This window comes from Jaculus jaculus, chromosome X (assembly GCF_020740685.1).
Source record: "Jaculus jaculus isolate mJacJac1 chromosome X, mJacJac1.mat.Y.cur, whole genome shotgun sequence".
Taxonomy (NCBI): Eukaryota; Metazoa; Chordata; class Mammalia; order Rodentia; family Dipodidae; genus Jaculus; species Jaculus jaculus.
In genome coordinates, this window is record NC_059125.1 from 59,932,257 (window position 1) to 59,955,407 (window position 23,151).

A 23,151-nucleotide genomic window follows, 5' to 3' on the forward strand; every position below is an offset into this window, starting at 1 on the left:
ACAACTGTTAAAAGCAGAGTATTCTAGTTGAGGCTAGGTTTACCCAGGGAAAGGCACTTACAAATGTCACAATTTGTCAATTCATGGCAAGGCAGGTATTCAAACACATACTGGATGGTCTTCAAGTCTATGTTGTAGCTATCTTCTGTTGTTCTGAGGGAGGTTGCTGGTATCCTGTTTAGGACATTCTTCCTTCTTGGTCTTTAAGTGAAACTTGGGGGATTTCTTTTCACATGTTATCTCTCCTTTAACATTACATTTTGTGGTATTGAGAATGCATGCTAGGCAAGTTGTCTATCACTGAACTACATCCCCAGACTTATATATGTTTACATGTGTGATATTTTTAATACCCATTTTTAAAAAGTAACAAAGAACAAGAAGATAAAAGAAACCTCTTGACTAATACAGGTAACAAATTTCATCTAGTAAATAGTATGCCTTTTATCCACTACATAATATATATTATTTTCAACCAAATATAGCACAATCACAAAATTTGTCGTGTGCTAAGCCATAAAGAAATTGTTAACAAATTTCCCAGAAATGGAATCATTATATAGGTCACATTTGCAGATCACAATATAATAAAATGAAGAATGACCCCTGAAGAAATGGTCTTATTTGAAGTAAATGTACACACATGTGCAAGATTTACTGCTATTAACAGTAGTAATGCAAACCGTCTAAGTATTCTTTACGAGGGAAATGGTTGACACCATGATACATCCACACTTCTGATTGCCATGCAGTAGCTAAAAGGGATGTCACTTGATCACAGTGGTCTATGCCTGTAGTCCTAGGTACTTGGGAGACTGAAGTGAGAGGATCATTTGAGTCCAACAGTTTAAGGAAACCCTGGGCAACAAAGAAAGATCCTATATAAAGAGGCAATGAATGCTGTTCAAAATATACTGATGCCAAGCATGGCAGTACATGCCTTTAATTCCAGCACTCCTTTAGGAGTACCCTATACTTTATAGGAAATGTGTGCAATAAAGGGACATGCAGAAAATAAAAGAGCCAAATATGTGTGTATATACATAAACACATACAGGCACAGAAAATAATTGCAACAATATATATTATACTGTCAGCATTAGTTACAAAAGGCTTGCATAAGAAACTTGCCTTTTTTGCTTCTACATTTTCTAATTTCTACAATACACAGTATTACTTCTGAACTTGAAGAAGTGTTGTTACAAAAATATGAAGACTCCAGTAAACCAAAGAGTTCTGAACCATCAGAATAGCATCCCAAGCTCAAGACTGTGAAGGAGTCTCCCATTTACACACTAGATTTTATTGCTTGCCTCCAGTTATGTAACTGTATTTTCTCATCTGCCTAAGGTGAAATTTTCATTAAAGATGTCAGAGTATCTGAAAGCCCAGAGAAATGGACTTCATTGAATTTATAGAACAGGTTGTACACCTCTTTTGTGTCTGTTTTCTGATAAATACATGCATGAATGGTATAATTATGCCTGAAGTTTGCTTCCATGGTAGTACTCTACAAGTAGTGAGAATTCTGAGGAGGTGACATTACAATTCTCCTATTTCTGAGTAATGGAAGTTACAGATATCAAAAAGAATTGGATAACTGATGATCACAAATTGGCTGAGGCCAGTTTACTTCCAACTGTGATTAGCCTAGAAAATAGGCTGGCAGCAATAACACATTACAAAGGCATACACATAATCACCATATAGACTTTGAAAACAACATTTGGCAAGCAGGATAATTACAGGTATTTTGAAAGCACATGAATTTCCTTTTCTGCTGTGTAAATTTTCTAAACAGAATTAATTCTAATTTTAAATTTCTTACATCATTTCCCTACAACTTTTGATTATAAACATCTTCAAACATATTTTGTTTGTTTGTTTGTTTGTTTTGAGGTAGAGTCTCACTTTATCCTAGGCTGACCTGGAATTCACTATGTAGTCTCAGGGTAGCCTCAACTCATGGCGAGCCTCCTACCTCTGCCTCCCGAATGCTGGAATTAAAGATGTGCAACACCACACCTGGCTTTCAAACATATTTTACAAGTTGGAAGAGTGGTACTATGATAAGTTGGGATACCTCCCAGTAAGGTGTTAGTCAGTTAGGCCCCTGAGAGTCAAAACAATTCAGGCTATTGCCAAGGCTCTAGGCTGCCCACTATAACTAGATGGTAAAACTCTATTGCTAAAGATATTGTATGCTTCAGTTGCAGGAAACTAAAAAATTGAACTAGAAGAAGTGAGCTGGAAGCCTCCTCCTTGCTGAATAGTGGTCATAGGGCTGGTAAGTCATCAATGATCTTAACTAGCAGTGGATCTACAAGGTACAAAACTGGCCACCAAGGCATATGTCCCCACTGCAATGGTGGCATGTCTGGTATGGGGGTAAACAACTGCTCTCTAATTTGATTTGATTTGAGATCTGCTCCATGGGAGAGAATTCATATCTGATAACTGAAAACCTAGTCAAAAGCCTATGGCTAGGAAAGTCAGAAGCCCTAGGGGGAAAGTTACTACTATTGTTTGACTAAATGGATATATTATGTCCACCAAATTACCCTCTAAATATTTATGTTTATGCATATTTACTAATGCTGCTCTCACTTTATGTTAGAGAAATCTCATTTTTCAGATAGCAGTGACTGCTGACGACACTCAAAACTTATCACAGTGCTGAAAAGAAGTGACAGTTGATTGTGCAGCACTTAATGAGACATCTATATTATATCCTCCAATGGCTCAGGGACTACAGCAGAAGAGGTGGTGGAAAGAACATAACAGCCAAAGGATGGGGAACCGTGCTTTGAAGTACTGTCTCTCAGACATAAAGTGCTTGTATTTACAATCTCATAGTGGCTGTTGCTATCTGCATAAGACCTGCATAATACTGGACCCACAACAGACTATTGTGGATGATGGAATAAGGCTAAAAAGGGCATCAATATAGAAGGGGGAGTAGTAAGAAAAAGTGAAGGTTCAGTGAAGGGGTGGGGGAGAGGGAAAAGAAAGGTGGGGGAAGGGAAGATATAGTTTTAATTTTGTAAAAATTGAAGGCACTATGATGATTAACAACTTAACACAACTCTGGAAGAGTTTCTGAGGGTGTTTCTGAAGAATGTTAACTAAGGGGTGGGACCAACTTTGAACATGGGTAACAACATCCCATCAGCTTGGTGCACACATAAAGTAAGGGGAAAATTAAGAAAACCCACTAAACCAAGAGTTCTATCCCTCACCTCTTACTGTCCACCATGTAAGCTATGCTGATTTACCAAGTACAATCTGCCCACTCTGTTATGATGAACTATACCTCTGAAACCATGACTCAAAATCTATCATTCTTTCTTTAAGTTGTTTTGCTCAGTTATTTTGTCACAATGATAAAAAATTGACTAGCATAAATACTATGGATATTTAGACTACCTACACCTGGATATTAGTTCAGTAATTAACAGTTTTACACATTTGCTATATGTATTTCTGAAGTCTCTGAAATAGATTGCTTAACCCTAAAAACCCATCATTCATAGTCAAAAAACATGCAAATTTTCCTTACTATACTACTGTGATGTTTAATCTCTATTTCCAACTTGATGGAATAAAAAATCAAGTAAGAAACATGTCTCTTGGCAGGTCTATAAGGACATTTTCAACATAGATTATCTAAAGATGAGAAGACCTTCCCCCAGAGTGGGCAAGACCTTCAGCATAGCATGCATGCATGCATACATACATACATACATACATACATACATACATACATATATATATATATATATATATGTATATAGCTTATATATGAGGGAGTGAATATATATATATGTATGTATGTATGTATGTATATGCACATACATATCTCAAGAGGTTCCAGGCAAAAGTCACTCTTTCTGCTGGGCTTCCTTGGCTTCTTGATGTTCAGTGCATCTACCTTGTCTTGTCATGTCTATACTTCACTGACATTGGAAGCTTGTTTTTTCATGTTCCAATATAGACAGAAGAACAATGGCTCTCCAAGATGCCTCCAGGGCTTTAGTGTCAGGTTGTGACTGATGGGGCATCTAGTCTCATGGACTGGGCAGCTACAGGATCCTCAGTTATTTGGGACTCCCTAGCCCACGTCACATAAGCAATCTAATAAATCTCCTTTGTAATATATATTCATTCTATCAGCTCTGTTCTACTAGAGAACTCTGACTAGTAAAACTACAATATTTTCATCTATAAAATTTTTTTTAAATATTTTTGATATCTATTCCATATTCAAATTTTATCAAGTTTCATATGCCAAAGAAGAAAAAGGCGTTTTTGTTTGTTTTTAAAGCTGAGTTTTTCAAATAGGAACCAAATCAAAGATTAGACAGCTAAACAAGTAATAGAGCTGGGATTGAAAGCTGGGTTTATCTCACAGCAAAGTCCATGTCCAGTCCACACCACATTAGTGCTATCCTCCAGTTAAAACAGTCCATGTGCCTGATGACTGAAGGAGGATACATATAAGGGTCGAGCAAAATGTTCTTTCTCAGAGAACACTCACCTCACCCAGTTGGGTCTGGGATTCAATGACTTGAGAAGCCAGTCCTCAAATAGGAATTCTTCCCAAGGACCCAGAAGTTACTTACTTGACCAAGTGTCTTATCAGAAGCTCTAGCATCTCCCAGTTTTTTTCTGGTAGCTTATATATGAGGGAGTGAATAGCTCCCAGGCGGTAATCCAGGTTGTCAGATTCTGTCAGAGAGAACAGAGAGATGGTCTGGCTTTTGGCCAAATGGTTGAGCAAATTTTCACATGCCCATATACACATGTAAGAACACATACAAAAACACATGTAACAGAACACAACCAGAAACACAGAGTCAAAAAGTTGAAGAGAGAAGAAAACAATGACAACAAAAGAGCAAAATAACTCAAGAGGGAAAAACAAAACAAAAGGCAAAGAGATGAATAAAAAGAAAAACAAAACTAAGTCTAAAGGGATGAAGAATATGGAAGAGGGGGGAAGGAAGTCTATGAAAAGGGAGAGGGGAGGGAAGGAGAAAACAACATATTAAAGCAGTCATAGAGACAGGCAGAATTGTAGTCATAGTAGGTGATTCCTAAAACTACACATTAATCTTCCAGTTGGAAGGCTACTCCTACCCATTTTCTGTGAGGTACTGTGAGGTATGCTGCTGCCTCTGTGTTCCTATGACAATCACCAAGACGGCCCAGATGCATGCACTAAACTACTCTTGTCTCAACAAAGACCCACAAAGTGATATTGTTCCCTTTACCCTTATCATGCATACCACATGGGGCAATGCAGGGTGAGAGAGTCCAGCTGGTAGAGCCAGTCCTACAGCACTAGACTCAGTCAAACTTCTCTCTATGTTTCTGCAACTGCCAGATTTGGGACGATTCTTTTTGTCTCATTTTCCATGTGCCCCTCATTCCAGTCCCTCAATTTTCTCATCTAGAAAATGTGATGCTAATGCTAATGGATAACAAGCAATGATTCACAACAAAATTTAAAAGTATTTGAAAAGGCAAAGCATGGAAAAAAGCTGAAACAACAGTAGAATGGTAATCATATTGCCACCCTAGGTAATATGAACCAGTGCTCTTGTTCTGATAGTAGGAGAAGTGCATGAATAAATCAAAATCTTCCCACCTGTAACATCCCTCAAATTAGCTTGTTTTCTCTAACCCATTCAACTAACATTGATTTCCAAAACAATCATTCACTTTTAGAGTCTAGCATTTGGGAGTAGGCAAATTCTGTGTATATGTTTTGGGGATTTTGACCTCAAGCATTTTCTATGCATATTGCCATAAATATTAGTAAGAAATCAGGACAACACAATTTAACTAGTAATATCAATACTTACTGGCAGCAGAGACTAGCTCTTTGTGAAGCTTATAGGTCATAACAGGTTCAGAAAGATTCCTGAAATGAATAAATACTGTAAGTTCTTTGGAAAGGAGTAACCTGACCTTGGATTTTCAGTACAATAGGCAGGGAGGCCCTGCAGCTTAGTATGGTTACATACATTTCTCTTTCAACCAAAAGCTTTGTCAGGGAAACCAAGTTTCTAGTAACTTAACAGAAGAAGTACAAAAATGTACAAGATGGAAAAAGAGAAGCAAATTCTTCAATGGAGAGTGAACTCAGCAAATTGCGGAAGAGGGGGCGGAAAGATTTTTAGAGCCAAATGTTGGGACATTATGCACAGAGACATTGCCTCTTTTCCATGACTGATGGCTAACCCCACAATGTACGACCCACATTCCCCAACGAAGAGGGTCCCTGTGGAGGGAAGAGGACAGGGAGGAGGGTAAGGGTGGTACCCATATGAATGTATACACTGTGTACATAACTAATAATAAAACAGGTTATGGCTGGAGAGATGGCTTAGCAGTTAAGCACTTGCTTGTGAAGCCTAAGGACCCTGGTTTGAGGCTCAATTGCCCAGGACCCACATAAGCAGATGAACAAGGGGGAATGGGCATTTGGAATTTGTTTGCAGTGGCTGAAGGCCCTGGCATGCCCATTCTCTCTCTCTCTCTCTCTCTCTCTCTGAAGGCCCTGGCATGCCCATTCTATCTATCTCTCTCTCTCTCTCTCTCTCTCTCTCTCTCTCTCTCTCTCTCTCTCTCTCTGCCTGTTGCTCTCAAATAAATTAAAATAAACAAAAAATAAAAAAGGGATAAAAAAATATATAGACTGAGGGCTAGAGGGATGGCTTAGTGGTTAAGGTGTCTGCCTGAGAAGCCAAAGGACCCAGGTTTGATTCCCTAGGACCCACATAAGCCAGGTATATAAGGGGTATGTGTCTGGAGTTCGTTTGCAGTGGCTACAGGTCCTGGTGTGCCCATTCTGTCTGTCTGTCTCTCTTCTCTCGATCTCTGTTTGCAAAAAAGTAAGTAAAATTAAAAAAAAAACTTTAAAAAATACAGACTGAGATATACTGAGATTTCAAGCAATGTTTCCAGTTAGATACCCAAAGTCAAAGGAAATGCAAAATAGTCCTATATTGTTCCAAAGCAGTCCCACTCTAAGTGTGACTTAATAGATCTGAAGCACTTCCACTTTCATGTCTGTTCTCTCATTTCATCTGACAGTTGATGCTATGATATGGTGCAGCACATAGAAGAAGGAATTGAGACTCAAATGGATTTCTCCCTTCAGTCCAAAATATCTACTGACTGGTACCTGTTTGTACCTAGCATTGTGCCAGAAATTGGGGACCATACATGAATATAACAATCCAAACCTCCAAGGAGCAAACAACCTAGTCAAAGAAAGTACCAACTACAAAATTTGAATGCAGTGCATAAATGCATAAAATAAAAGTGCTTAGTGAGTGGCTCATCAGAAGTTAAGAACTAATAATAATAGAAAACTTTGCACTGTTCTAATTAACCTGCCTCACCACTCCTTCCTCCCTTCCTTCCTTCCTTCCTTCCTTCCTTCCTTCCTTCCTTTCTTCTTTCATTGAGGTCGGGTGGCATGTAGTCCAGGCTGGCCTGGACCTTGCTATATAGCTTAGAATGACCTTGATCTCGTGGTTCTCCTACCTCCACCTTCGAAGTACTAAGATGAAAGGCATGTGCCACCATGCCAAGCTGACTTTTAACTCACATTAACCTCATAATACCTCTGTGGTTCTTTCCATTCTATAGATGAGGAAACTGTAGCCTAAAGCAGTGAATGCACATACCCAGGAGTACACAGCTGATAACAGAGCTAGGCAGTTTGGCTCCACACTTCATGCTATTAATCACTATGTTACACTTACTGCCACCATTTTGGGAAACCAGGTGATGGATAATGAAGACCGGAAAACAAATAGTAAAGACAGATGTCGAAAGAAAAGGCAAGGCTCGAAGAAAAATCTTTCTTTGTTCTGCCATTTTTCATTCCTTGTTTAACTAATACCTACTGTAACTGGTTATTGCTTGATTTAACTTACATAAAAGTTCATACTGGAGGGAAGAGTAAGGAGAATGCTTTGAAAAGAGTGAAAGCCCAATCTCTTCACTGATAAGGTGTGATGGTGAAGAAAGAAGAATGTGGTTGAGTGAATAAATTGAACAGGAATGAAGAATAAAGTGGAGCTGCTAGACTAGTAGGACATTTAGATTAGTCAAGAGAAATTTAATTAGGAAACTGGGTGGGGAGATCCAGGATACATCACCACAAGGAAAGATAGCCAACTGCCTATGGTGAAATGGATCACCTCTACTACATCTGCTGGTGCTCAGGACTCATTACAGAGAAAGAGTACTGTTCTCACTGCTAGCCTGAAAACCAGTTCCAGGGAGATGGCCACAGACACTATGGTTACCCAAATCTTATCAAAGTAGAGATCCAGAGATGAAAGAGAATTTAACACTAAATCAAATTTCTAACCCTCCTGCCAAGGTGCAGGGAACATTGCAGAAGAAGGGAAGGAAAGAGGTGTAAGAGCATCAGGGTGGGTGGGATTAGCATGTGGCATCATCCCCCTCCCCACAGAGACTGACTGAGGTACTAATGACACCATAGTGAATATCAATAACCCTAATGAGGCCGGGCGTGGTGGCGCACGCCTTTAATCCCAGCACTCGGGAGGCAGAGGTAGGAGGATCACCGAGAGTTCAAGGCCACCCTGAGACTACATAGTGAATTCCAGGTCAGCCTGAGCCAGAGTGAGACCCTACCCTCAAAAAACCAAAAAAAAAAAAAAAAATAACCCCAATGAGGAGGAGCCCCAGTTGATTGGGGTTGGGGGAGAGGAGATAAGAGTATAACCTTAAAAAAAAAATAGCCATGCAGGGTGGTGCATACCTTTAATGCTAGCCCTTGGGAGGCAGAGTAAGAAGGATTGCTGTGAGTTTGAAGTCACCTTCAGACTACATAGTAAATTCCAGGTCAACCTGGGCCAGAATGATACCCTACCTTAAAAAATAATAATAAAATAAAATAACTAGGGCACTTCTTGTTCTGAGAAGCTGATGAAAAAATTCACGATGCCTTGAGGGTGCTTAAAATCATGAAAACAGATGCCCTTGCTCCAGAAGAGCTGGCCTACAGGCAGGCAAGCAGCTACACAAGGCCTTCTGACAATTCTTATTTGTCCAACACAATGTAAAAAAGTGAAACAGAACTGAATCAGTGACCAAAATGTGAAAATTAAGCTCATATAAAAAAAAAATATTTCCCCTCTTGAAGAATGTAAAGCTCTGAATCCAGTGGCAGTAAACACAGCTGGTGTTTATATAAAAATAAAGGTACTGCCAGGCAAAGACAGCTTCAATGTGTAACACAGTTAACATGAAAATAGTTCACTATACTTGTTTTCACTTCCAGGGCCCCATTAGATACAGTGCATTCCATGTTTCCAGTGTAATACAAAGAACTGCCTGTGGTACATGGCCAGGGTAGAATGTCCAGAAAGGAGATTGCCACAAATGGCCAAAGAAGTTAAGAGAAAAACCAAAAGTGAGTGATACTATAAAATCCAAAAGATAAGAAAATTTTAAGGATGACTTGTTACCAGCTTCAAATGCCAAAGAGAAGTCAAGCAAGGTAAAGACTGACAACTGTCCTTTGTATGCAACATTGAGGGAATCACTGGTTACCTTGGCTAGAGCAGTGTCAGTAAAGTGGTGGGGGTGAGTCAGCTTACAATGGGTTGCAGAGTAAACGGGAGAGTTATGAGGTTAAGAAGCAGAAGCAGGACATGCATATTATTTGCTATGGAAGCCTGGCTGGGAGGAGATATAGTATCTCATTAGACTACTATGTATAAGTTCCTGGCTGTAATTATTATCTATAGGGTCAAGGATCCTTAAGTTTTAGCACCAACCCAGAACTCACAGCTGAATTTCAACCATATGTATCCAATTGCCTGCTTAACACAGTGCCAGGATTCCTTCAAAGACACTCAATTGGTACATGTCTAAAACCCAACTTGTTTTCTCCCTCAATCTAGTTGTCTATTTGTGTTTCACCAATCAGTAAACAAATGAATATCATTTGATTGTTGAGACAGAAGCATGGAAGTCACCCTTTTACCAATCTACCTCTAGTCCTCATATCCAATGCCTTAACATTATTTGTTTATTTAGGATTGGGAATTGAACCTAGAGCCTCACACACGCTAGGCAAGCCTTCTACTTTTTTTTTTTTTCATTTTGAGACAAGGTATCACTGATTTACCCAGGCTGTCCAAGGCCAGGCAGGTCTTGAACTTATAATTCTCCTGCCTTAGCCTCCCAAGCAACTAGAATTACTGGCATGCATCACCAGGCCTGACTCATTAACTTTATTTCTTAGATCTCTAAAATATGCTTATTTCTACCAATCCCTTTCTATTCCCCAAACCTATGATTGTCATTATCCCTGGAAATAAAAGGTATCAAAAGAAGGTATCCCAATACTAGTGGCCTTATAAGTTCGAAACTTCAAAATACTAGCTATGACTGTGGATGTTATCTCATGAGGGAAAACAGACAACCCTGTCTCCTCATCTGTAAAGTGAGTATTATACCATCTGTGGCACACAGTTATTAGGATAAAAATAAGGGCTAGAGAGATGAGTCAGCAGCTGAAGCCTGAAAGCCTGAGTTTGACTCCCCAGTACGCATGTAAAGCCAGATGCATAAAGTGGTATGTGCATCTGATAATCTTTTTTCAATGGATAGAGGTCCTGAACACCCATATTCCCTCCCTCCCTCCCTCTCTCTCCCTCTCTCTCTTTCTCTCATAAATAAATAAAACATTTTTTTAAATGAAGCAATCAACATAAGCAACTACAATATGACCTAGACACCCAAACAACTCTCCAATAGCAGGTCTTTTCTTTGGCAGAAACAGAAAAAATGTTTTACAGAAAGCATTTGCATTTATGTAAAGCTAGTATTACATAAAGATGAAGGTACGATATAATGTCATTTTACAGCATTATCTGGACTCAACTATATTGGATTAATGAAATATTCTGGAGCTTAGCATCTATCTTAATGTCAAAAGGTCACAATTATTGAAAAGAAAGTACTTTAGCATATATATTATTTTGCATATTGTAGGAAATAAAGAATGGTACAGAGAGGACTTCCATAAGATAGTGGATAAGAAGTTTCAGCAAAGAAAGCAGTCAAGACACTAATAGACAATAATCTCTTTCCTACAAGAGACAAGATCTGTAAACAAACTTATTAAGCCAAGTGAGACCTCCATGAAGAAGCAAGATTCACTGATGTGAATCAGTGACCCGAGCAGAATCTGGTGACACTGGGCAGTGCTTTATCTCTCTCTCTCTCTCTCTCTCTCTCTCTCTCTCTCTCTCTCTCTCTCTCTCTCACACACACACACACACACACACACACACACACACACACACACACGCCCTACAGGAACAGGAAAAGCTGAAGCCGAGGTTGAGATTCTGAGATTCCTGGGACAGACCAGACAACATGTACAACTTCCCATCCCCCACTGTCTGGCACCAGCAAAATTGAGACTACAGCTTAAGCCAAGGATTTCCACTCACCCCTCTGCTACACAGCACACAGCAGAGCCAAGACAAGAGATGAGAACATCAAGTACAGATACAACTGCTCAACTCAGTGCAAATGGCCTAGAAAACTAACTTCAAAAGCCAACTAGTCCCAAGAATTTGTGCAAGGTTGCTTTGCGTAGAAATGAACTGGTATGAGCAGAGGGATATGGTACAGGCAAAGCTCTTTCTCACCCTCATAAGCCAAACCTTACAGTCCATAGTTCTTACTACACTCAAGGCTTTCAACTATGACCAAAATAATCCATCAAGCTGTACTTACAGTACTTCAAGGCATCTCTTAACCAAAGTTTCAAGTCCTTCCACATTCCTCTTGAAATCAGCTCCAAAAGGCCAAAGCCACACAGTCAGGTGTCTAGCAGCAATCCCACTCCTCAGTACCACTTTACTGTTGCAGTCAGGTTCCCATTGCTGGTATAAATCACCCAACCAAGAGCAGCTTATGGTAAAGAGGTTTATTTTGGCTTACAGGCTTGAGGGGAAGCCCCACAATGGCAGGGCAAAACGATGGCATGAGCAGAGGGTGGACATCACCCCCTGACCCACATAAGGTAGACAACAGGAACAAGACAGTGTGCCAAACACTGGAAAGGGGAAACTGGCTATAAAGTCCATAAGCCTGCCCTCAACAATACACTGCCTCCTGGAGGCGTTAATTCCCAAATCTCCATCAGCTGGGAACCTAGCATTCAGAACAACTAAGTTTATGGGGGACACCTGAATCAAACCACTACATAATTCAAAACAAATCCTATTAAGGAAAACACTTACTGATACAATATTTTTTTTAACTTAATGCACTTTTTTGGTGTTTGTGGGTGTAGTATGGGTCGTGTGTATTCGTGTGTACAGATGTGTGCACCAAATGCACTTGTGTGCAGAGGCTAGAGGCAGATATCCAGTGTCCACTTCTGTATTTCTACCATATTTCCATGACACAGGGCCACCCACTGAGCATGGATGTCCCTTTTTTCAGAGAAATTGGCTGGCCAGGTAGACCTAGTGATCATCCTGTCTCCACACCAACATACAAGCATGATGCAGCCATACCTGTATTTTTTTTTTTTTTAGTTGGGTGCTGGGGATTGAAATGTCCCTGTTTTCAGTGAGATTGGCTGGCCAGGGAGACCCAGTGATCATCCTGTCTCCAGCCCCATCATATAGGCATGATGCACCCATACCTGGTTTTTGTTTGTTTGTTTGTTTGTTTAGTTGGGTGCTGGAAACTGAACTCATATCTTCATGCTTGCATTGCAAGTGCTGTTACCCATCTCTCCAGCCTCAGCTTAATATGCTTTTAATATGCTTTGCCCTTTTTAAACTGCATGTATGTATGGCATGATTAATTTTTATTATTTTTAGTATATTTTATCTGTTATTGCTTATTTTTAATTTCTCTCTCTCTCTCTCTCTCTCTCTCTATATATATATATATATATATATATATAAGAAATATGGATTTGCTATGGTTTATATAGTGCTTAGTTAGGTGTTAAGAATTTTCTGTATGATTTTCTACCCAGTCTAAAATTGAGTATTCTTGCTTCTCTTCCCACACAAAACTCAAATAATTGCCCTCTGATTCCAATCTCTTTTTCTCTTTCTCTTATTCTTATCAAGCTGTATTTACAACTCACAACTATAACATTTAATAGCATTTTGTATTTTTTTATGAGAGAGAAAGGGGGCACAGAATTGACGTTCCAGGGCCTCCAGTCACTGCAACCATCTTGTGCACATGTGCAACCTTTCATACTTGCATCACCTTGTGCATCTGACTTACATGGGATCTGGAGAGATGAACTTGGGTCTGTTGGCTTCACAGGCAAGTGCTTCAAGCTATTTCTCCATTCCAACCTTTCATGGCTATAAGAATTTCTAAAAATCTGGGCTGGAGAGATGGCTTAGCAGTTAAACACATGCCTGTGAAGCCTAAGGACCTCAGTTCGATGCTCAATTCCCCAGGACCCATGTAAACCACATGCACAAGGGGGTATAGGCATCTGGAGTTTGGTTGCAGTTGTTGGAGGCCCTGGTGTGCCCATTCTCTCTATATATCTGCCTCTTTTCCTCTCTATTGCTCTCAAATAAGTAAAAACAATAAAAAAAGAATCTCTAAAAATTTTGTGGACCCTAATTATATCCCAACTTCCCCTCCCACATATTTTCCTTCCTCAACCTTTTGTAAAGCTGATTTAGCACTAGTGCCTAGACTCATCCACCACATTTTCCTCCCACTTTTAATATTATTAACTAAATACTAATAATACTCCATGCCATTCTTGTTCATTTATCCTCCAATAGTTAATGAAGTCAAAGAGAACACTGTAATTAACTGGCACATATAACATATACATAGTGGGCATATCTGGCAACTGTGGATGCTCCCACAGTTAATTTTCTACTCTTCATAGAAGCTTCACAAGACAAGTTGAGCTCAAAATTTTGAACTACACATCTCAATTCTGTTATAATCTACCCTCGCTTGTGAATAACAAATTCTTCAACTAAAAGAATAAAGACGATTCTTTAAAATCTGAACAATAAAATAACCCAAGATGCAAAAATCCCAATGCAGTAATATAAGAAATATGAAATGTAACTCCACCAAAACTGATACATCTCACAATAATGTCCTCTTCAGTGAAAGTAAATTAGATAAAATCTAAGACAAAAGTTACAAAAGAATGATTTTCATTATAGTCAAATAAATAAAGAAAGAAACTTCTCAATGAATTCCAAGAGAACCCAAATAGCCAAACTGAGTAAGTCAATATAAGATATGAAAGTGTAATTCAATAAAGAGAAATACTGAATGAAAACTGAGAGCTAGGAGTCATGGCTCACACATATAATCCCAGCACTTGGAAGGATAAGGTAGGAGGATCTCAGTGAGTTTAAGGCCACCTTGGGAATATGTTCCAGGTCAAGCTTGGCAAGAGGAAAACCCTGCATCAAAAATAAAATAAAATAACTAAAACATTGGGAGTGAAAACTACAATAAGTCAAATAATAAAAAAACCTCCACAGAAAGTCTAACCAATAGAAGGAATCTAAGGAAAAAGACAAAACAAAACAAACAACAAAAAACAAACAAACAAACAGAATATCTGACCTTGCTTCAAGGTCGAAGAATTTGGACATTCCAACAATGATAAAATATAAAATAGGGCTGGAGAGATGGCTTAGTGGTTAAGTGCTTGCCTGTGAAGCCTAAGGACCATGATTCAAGGCTCCCAGGACCCACATTAGCCAGATTCACAAGGGGGCACATGCATCTGGAATTCGTTTGCAGTGGCTGGAGGCTCTGGCATGTCCATTCTCTCTCTATCTCTGTCCGTCTCTTTCTCTCTCTGTCACTTTCAAATAAATAAACATTTTTTTAAAAAAATAAAAAAAAATAATAAGATACAAATAGGACTTTCAAGACATTTGAGATACTATGACAAGATCAAATCTTAGAATTATAGGCAAAGAAGACGACTTGCAGCCTAAAGACATTGTAAAAATATTTCAACAAACTTCAAAAATTGAGAGAATTCTAATACAAATCTACCAGGGAACACCAGAAAGTAACATCTTTGTGTTATAATTAAACATTAAATATACAGAGCAAAGAAACTATATTGAAAGCAAAAAGAAAAATGTACCAGCTACATGCAGAGGCAAGCCCACTGGAACAAAATCCAACAGATTTCTCAACAGAAAATTTAAAAGCAAAGAAATTATGTATTTCAAGTAGTGAATGTTCTAAGAATAAGTGACTATTGAATTCTCAGCTCTAAATAAGATATCTGTATCATCCCCTCCAAGGTCAGAGAATATCACAAAAGAATGTATGGAGCAGATGATGAGACATGCTATAGAACACTCCCTCTGGACTTGGCATGGCTGTTTCACTCATGAACACATAACATTTATTTTTTGGCCTATTAACATTTTTAGCATTCCATCATCTATGTTAGAAGAGCACACGAAGCTCCCATCCCTCCATGAGGAGTTTTTGGCAGTGAGAGTTGCTGAGGTAGAGGTAGACATTTTCTTTAGTGGTGTAACCACTGGTAAGCTTTCCATACTCTGCTAAACAATGACATCTCACTAATATTCATGCAAGCAACCCTAATTAACTGAGTAGGTCACAAAGAAGACATCAAAGTAGAAGTGGGACAAATGGGGAAGAAAAAAGAGTTCAGCAGGAGGGGAGTGGTATAATAGAAAGTAATGGGAAATGAAAATGATTTTATACTACACACACACACACACACACACACACACACACACACACACATATAATGATACAAATATTTTAAAAAAATAAGTCTTGTCTAGTCGTGGACCCTGCATGCTACACAATCAATCCAACGGGCAAAATAGACCAACTAGTGCAACAGTAGCTTGACTGTTATGGGGGTAAACAAATGGTCCATGATTGGATTTGAGACTATTTCACAGGAGGGAATTCATGCATGGTACTATAAATCAGGTCAAAAGCCCCTGGCTATGGAGGTCAAGGTCTAGCAAAACAAGATACTGTTGTTATTTTGCTAAATGGATTGGATATACTCACCAAGTTGCTTTCTAAATAATGTTCATACCTATTGAATATTGTTGTTCTTAATTTTGGCTAAAGAAGCTTATTTTCAAGTGAGCAGTGGTTAGTGCATAAACATAACTGGTGAAAGTGTTGAGAAGAAGTGACTGTTGAGTGGTCATCCCTAAGTGGCACATCTACATCATCCCCTCCAAAGCTCAAGAAACACTGTAGAAGAGGGGACAGAAAGAATATAAGAGCTTGTGGAAAAGGAATAGTGTCATGGAATACTATCTTCTGGCCTGTATTAGACCTGAATAAGATTGATCCCATCAACATTTTCTCATGGATGTTAAAGGGGTTAATGGCACCTTACACCCCACTGAGTATTTGTAGCTATCTAAAAGTTGTTAGAGAGGAACAGCTAATGAAGCTGAGTCCCTCACTGTGGAGCTATTGGTAGCTAAGGCTTGCTAGGAGAGAGGGAAATATTTTCTTCAGTCGAGTAGCCACTGGTAAGTTGATAATACCTGGCCCCAAGCTGCTCATGTAAGCTATCCTAATTAAACTCACTGGGTCACAGATGAAGATGTAAAAGTAGATGGGGCAATTTGGGGAGATGAAGGGGCTTAATGTAATTAGGAGGAGAGCAAGAGAAGGTAATGGGAGCATGAAGATGTCAAAATACATTATATTTATACATATTATGAAATGGAGGTATAATGTATATATAATCAATCACATAATAAACATCTATGCCAGGAAACAGAACAGGAAATTCAACATCACTATGTATCCCCAAAGTTTGCTGGTAAGTTAACCTTTGTACTTCCTTATTGCTGGCACTTTATTTAGCTCCAACAATCTTACAGCTGTATTTCCTTATGTGGTTTTAATCTCTACCTTATATATAAATTAAAGCATGATGATAGGATATACTCATATACTCTTTCTCCCTAAATTTAACCTCAGGTTTCAAACTGGTTTGCAATCAACTAAAGTATGTTATATAGCTAATGATTTTACCAGTGAACCCATCATGACATCATCAGCTCTACCTGTTAACATTGGAAAAACTTCATATATTATGGAAAGAGCATAATCTTCAGAAAATAATATATTTTCAAGAACATTTTTCAATAATATCTCTTGCAAATAAATAAAAATATTTTTAAAATGAAATTTTTAAATATCTTATAAAACACATCCCTGTAATCCTACCATTTGGAAGGCTAATGCAGGAGGATAATATCACTACTTCTAGGCCAGTTTAGGCTATATAAATAGACCTTGAGTCAAAATAAAGTCTTCAAATGTACCTCCATCTTTGAAGAATCATCTTTACTCTGCTTTTTGTGCAATCCTATCCAACTTCTTGAAACTTGGACCACACTAACTCAAATGTATACCCAGACAAATGTCATCCATCATGGAAAGCAAAATCCCAATTCAAATAAGGCATACCTGAGGTAGAATTTCAATGAGCTGGTGATTGTCTTAATGTCCCAATCACTGTTATGAAAATCAACATCTCCTGGGCACTTGGGATCTATGTAAGAAAATTAAGCAAGAAAGAAGTTTATCTTCCAAAACAGTTCACTTTGTACCAACATTTAGAAAAACATGAAATGTATTAACTAAAAGTTACACAAATAAATTTTCAAAGGATCAGTACTTCACATAAAAGCAATCATTAGTGTTTTAAAAATTCCCTTGCATTCTGCTCTAGCATATAAGAAGCCTGGAAATGATCTCTTACAGCCACTCTATGAAAAGAAAAAAGTTGAATAAAAGGAAAACCAACTCGACATATTGACCAGAGTGGAGGTTATGGATCAAACTGCTGCTGCCAAAACTGGAAGAGACAAATATGCTACTACAGAGAACCAAAACATTGGAACAGAACCTCAGGTGCTTGGAAGCCAGGATCAGCAAAGGAAAACCAAATTTGTAAATGAAATACATTCTGAGATCCAATATGTAGGTGTTTGAGTGGCCCAATCCTATGAAGGACACAACTTTTTTTTTTTTTCTGAGTTTTACTTTGAAGGCCCTATCAGGTTCTCACAGTGGAGATCTGAGAAAATTCACCTCCAAAGTATTCCAGTCCAGACCCAGCCTGCTTCCCATCTCTCCTATTGGAGATAAGCAAAAATAAAATTGAGAAGGTCACAAGCCAAAGCTACAGTGTACTAAAAACCAGAGAATCACAGGAGATAGGGAACACTTTCTCTCCTGTACCCATACCTTATCACCATATCAATAGGGATTCTGTATAACAGCAGCATCCCTTATGACTAAAAGAACAAAACAATATTCACAAAGCCTCTATGCAAAATTGGAGGTAAGAGAAAAGAAAAATAGCAGCCAAACTCTAGCCAAACAATCATAAAAACTCAGACTAAAGGCACATGTACTTCAATTCCTTTACCTGTTACATCATGTCTACCTGGAAACAAGGCCCATGAAAAGTCAGAAAGTACAGCTTGAAGAGGCCCAGAAAGTGTTAAGAACCAGGCTCAGAGACAGAGATAGTAAAATTATTAGCCAAGTAGTTTGAAACACCTGTGATTAACATGTTAAGGGCTAAAATAGACAAAAGTGAACAACATAAAAGAGAAGATGGGTAATACAGAAGAGAGATGAAAACTAAAAAGATTCAAAAGTCAATGCTAGAAATCAAAAACATTTTAATAGGAAGGAAGAATGCCTTTAAGATCTGGATACAGTTAAGGGAAAAAAAGTAAGTCTGAAAAAATGCTAACAGGCACTTCTAAAACTGCAATGCCAACAGACACAAGACTGAAAAAGACAGAATGGAATATGTAAAAGCTATGTAATATACACATGATAAAAATTACCTGAATGATGAAAGATGTAAAAAGAAAGACAGAAAGTTGTGAGATGTAGCTCAGTGTTAGAGCTTATGTAGCATGTGGGAAGCTCTAGTTTAATTCCATGTACTAAGAAGGAAGGAAGAGAGGGAGGGAGGGAGGAGAACTGATTGATAAAGAATTTCCCAAAACTAATTATAAATACCAATCCACAAATACAGGAAGCTTAGAGCACACTAAGTAGGGTATGTACCAACCGATACATACTAAAGCATATCATAATCAGACTTAAAGTTATCAATGACAATGTGAAATTATTGAAAGGATTTCAAAAAGAGGCAAAAAAAAACTTACCTATAGAAGAGAAACAGTAAATAAGGACTACATTGCACTTCTCTAGAGAAACCAAAGAGAGTGGAGGATTTAAAGTGTTAAAAGGAAAAGAGACCAACACTGCCTGGTAGTAACAAGGCCCTGGTTCACACATTATACCCCTTGTACCAAAAAGAAAGAAGAAGAAAAATAAAGGAAGGAAGGAAGGAAGGAAGGAAGGGAGGGAGGGAGGGAGGGAGGGAGGGAGGGAGGGGAGGGGAGGGGAGGGGAGGGGAGGGGAGGGGAGGGGAGGGGAGGGGAGGGGAGGGGAGGGGAGGGGAGGGGAGGGAAGGGGAGGGAAGGGGAGGGGAGGGGAGGGGAGGGGAGGGAAGGGGAGGGAAGGGGAGGGAAGGGGAGGGGAGGGAAGGGGAGGGGAGGGGAGGGAAGGGAAGGGAAGGGAAGGGAAGGGAAGGGAAGGGAAGGGAAGGGAAGGGAAGGGAAGGGAAGGGAAGGGAAGGGAAGGGAAGGGAAGGGAAGGGAAGGGAAGGGAAGGGAAGGGAAGGGAAGGGAAGGGAAGGGAAGGGAAGGGAAGGGAAGGGAAGGGAAGGGAAGGGAAGGGAAGGGAAGGGAAGGGAAGGGAAGGGAAGGGAAGGGAAGGGAAGGGAAGGGAAGGGAAGGGAAGGGAAGGGAAGGGAAGGGAAGGGAAGGGAAGGGAAGGGAAGGGAAGGGAAGGGAAGGGAAGGGAAGGGAAGGGAAGGGAAGGGAAGGGAAGGGAAGGGAAGGGAAGGGAAGGGAAGGGAAGGGAAGGGAAGGGAAGGGAAGGGAAGGGAAGGGAAGGGAAGGGAAGGGAAGGGAAGGGAAGGGAAGGGAAGGGAAGGGAAGGGAAGGGAAGGGAAGGAAAGAAATAAAACCATAAAGGTGACTTCTAAACTTGCCCGTATTTAGCAGCTATCTCCCAAGGTTTGAAGAAACAGTCTGATCACTAGTTCAAGCTTTGACCTTAGACTATTTTCTTGATGTAGGAATTCAGGAATGGGAGATAAACTCTGATTCTCAGCATCTCTGCAAGGAAAGCTGGACCACCAAAACCTCTTCTTGTGTGTCTTGAAACCTTACAAAATGGACTCAGGAAGAATCACAAAATCAAAACAGACTAGTAGTAACTACAGAGACTGACTCAATAATAAAGAAAAACTTTAAATCAAAGAAAAGTCAAAAATCTAATGGAGTCATAGCTAAGTTCAGACTTTTACAGAACTAATACTAGTTTTCCCTAAATTATATTAACAAGAAACAAATAAAAGAGAAACAAATAAAAGAATTCTCCTGAAGATGTTCTATAATGCCAGGATTAACCTTATCTCAGAGACAGTGTTGCAGTCAGGTTGCAGTCACTGCTGACAGAAATCACCCAACTAAAAGCAGCTTGTGGGAAAAAAAAAAAAGAGGTATATTTTGGCTTACAGACTTGAGGGGAAGCTCCACAGTGGCAGGGAAAAAAATGACGACTTGAGCAGAGGGTGGACATCACCCCCTCATGAATATTAGATGCACAAAACACCAATAGGAGAATGTATAAAATACTAGCATGGGAAAACTGGTTATAACACCCATAAGTCCAACAATACACTGCTTCCAAGAGGCTTTAATTTCCAATTGTCATCAGCTGGGGATACTAGCATTGAGAATACTTAAGTTTATAGGGGACACTTGAATTAAATCATCATATTCCACCCCTATCCCCAATAAACTGATAACTACCCATGGTGTAAAATGCAATGCACTTAGTACAACTTCAAGAGTCCCCATAGTTTTTATCAATCCTAATGATGTTCAAACATCCCCATAATCTAAGGTCTTTTAACTGAGCAATAATAGCAAAAACATCCCCCCAAAACCCATAATGGCATAAACTAAACAGTCACACTGCAAAACATGGCACTGGGCATAGCAAAGAAATATTCAAACAATACAGAATTTAAAACAACCAGGGCAAACATCAAACTCTGTAGCTCCAAGACCAACCACTCTAGCCAGTGACAAGTCTCTAAGAACATATAATCCTAGTCAGCAACAAGTCTCTGGAGTTCAATTCTGCCTCTCCAGCTAGGCTACTCACAGTCCTGGAAACTTCACCCAGGGCCGGCAGCTCTCCTTGGCAGCCAGCATCTCCACTGGGTCTCCACTGCAACCCATGGTTCATCCTCACAGTTCCATTGGGTCTATATTTAGGCATCCAGCAAACCTGCTTCACACTGCTCATGGCCGTTTCCAAAACACAAGACCGTGTTGCAAATTCAATGGCCCTCTCTTTACTGCATTTCTTAAACTCCACAATACTGGGTAGGGTGCCAATTTGTTAATGGGGGGGTGAAGCAGATGGTGTTACAAACTCAATTACTCTTTCCTGCATTTCTTATGTTCCACATTACCAGGTAAGATGCCAATTTGTTAATCCAAGGGGGAATAAAGCAGACTTTGAAGAACAGGACCTTCCTCGAGCATTAGCTGGCCCAATTTTAAATGTTGTAATCTCTCTAATAAGTACAGCTGAACAGGCAGAAGTTTCAGCCCAAAGATTTCATTTCTCTGCCATATCTCTCTGCTCACACCAATCCATTTCTATGGAAAGTAACCCTGCATAAGTTCTCAGGACATGGGCATAACAGCAAGCCTCTCACACAAACTGCTTCAACCCCAGTCCAGGCAAAATACTTTCTCACCCTCATAAGCCAAATTTCAGTCCATAGTTCTTACTGCATTCAGGTCTTTCAACTCTGACCAGAATAGTCCATCAAGCTGTACTTACGGTGCTGTAAGGTGTCTCTTAGTCCAAGGTTTCAAATCCTCCCACATTACTCTTGAAAATCATCTCCAAAAAGTCAAAGCCACATAGTCAGGTTATACCATCAAATGACACCACTCTTCAGTGCCAACTATATTATTGTAGTAGGTTCGATTGCTGGCAGAAATCACCTAACCAAGAGCAACTTGTGGGCAAAAAAAGAGGTTTATTTTGGCTTACAGACTTGAGGCGAAGCTCCATGTGGCAAAGGAAAATGACAAAATGAGCAGTGGGTGGCTATCACCCCCTCGTGAACATAGGTGGACAATAGCAACAGGAGAGTGTGCCAAACACTGGCATGTAAAACTGGTTATAACACCTATAAGCCCGCCTCCAACAATACAGTGCTTCCATGAGGGTTTAATTTCCAATTGCCATCAGCTGGGGAGACTAGCATTCAGAATACTTAAGTTTATGGGAGACACCTGGATCAAACCCCCACAATTATGTAGGAACACAACAATAATAGCAACAAAAACTAGATATTTCTTTGATGAACATAGATACAAAAAAAATTCAACAAAATAGTAAAGCAAATCTAACTATATATTTAAAAAGTTCATTCACCATGAATATTATGCATTAAAAGTAAAACTTCGTATGTTTGAGCTCTTGGTTCTCAAATGGTAAGGTTCTTTGAGAGCTTGTGGAACTTCTGATGGTAGGGTTTCTCTGGAGGAAGTAAGTCTATAGGGGTAGGCATTGGGATTTATAACCCAGCCCTCCTTTTTGTTGGCCTCTTTCTGATTCCTGGTCCACAGTTATATGAGTAAATAGCCTTAGTTTATCCCCACTACCATGTCTTTTTCCCGATAATGGATGACATCCCTGATTCCATGAACCAAAATAAACATTTCCTCCCTTAAGTTGCTACTTGCTAGCTATTTGATCAAAATGATGCAAAAAAATGAACTGATACAGTGAATAAATGAGATTCATCCAAAAGATTCAAGGATGGAAAGGATATGCAAATCAATAAATGTTAACATTAACAAAATAAGGAACATAAACCACATGATCATATTGCTAGATATAGTAAAAGGACAAAATTCAACATTAATTCACACTAAAAAACCAACTATGGGC

At 39.3% G+C, this 23,151-nt stretch overlaps 1 protein-coding gene across 4 annotated transcripts in view; it reads right to left on the minus strand.

The window, feature by feature from the left end:
• The window catches only part of Ophn1 (oligophrenin 1), a 344,008-nt gene that overhangs the window by 62,126 nt on the left and 258,731 nt on the right, over positions 1-23,151 (minus strand). For all 4 annotated transcript variants that reach the window (XM_045140247.1, XR_006634606.1, XR_006634604.1 and 1 more), the window contains exons 16-18: positions 17,539-17,623; positions 5,868-5,926; positions 4,623-4,728 (exon numbers count right to left, since the gene is read on the minus strand). In XM_045140247.1, the coding sequence (XP_044996182.1) occupies positions 4,623-4,728; positions 5,868-5,926; positions 17,539-17,623 (250 nt within the window). The remainder of the gene's footprint in view (positions 1-4,622; positions 4,729-5,867; positions 5,927-17,538; positions 17,624-23,151) is intronic.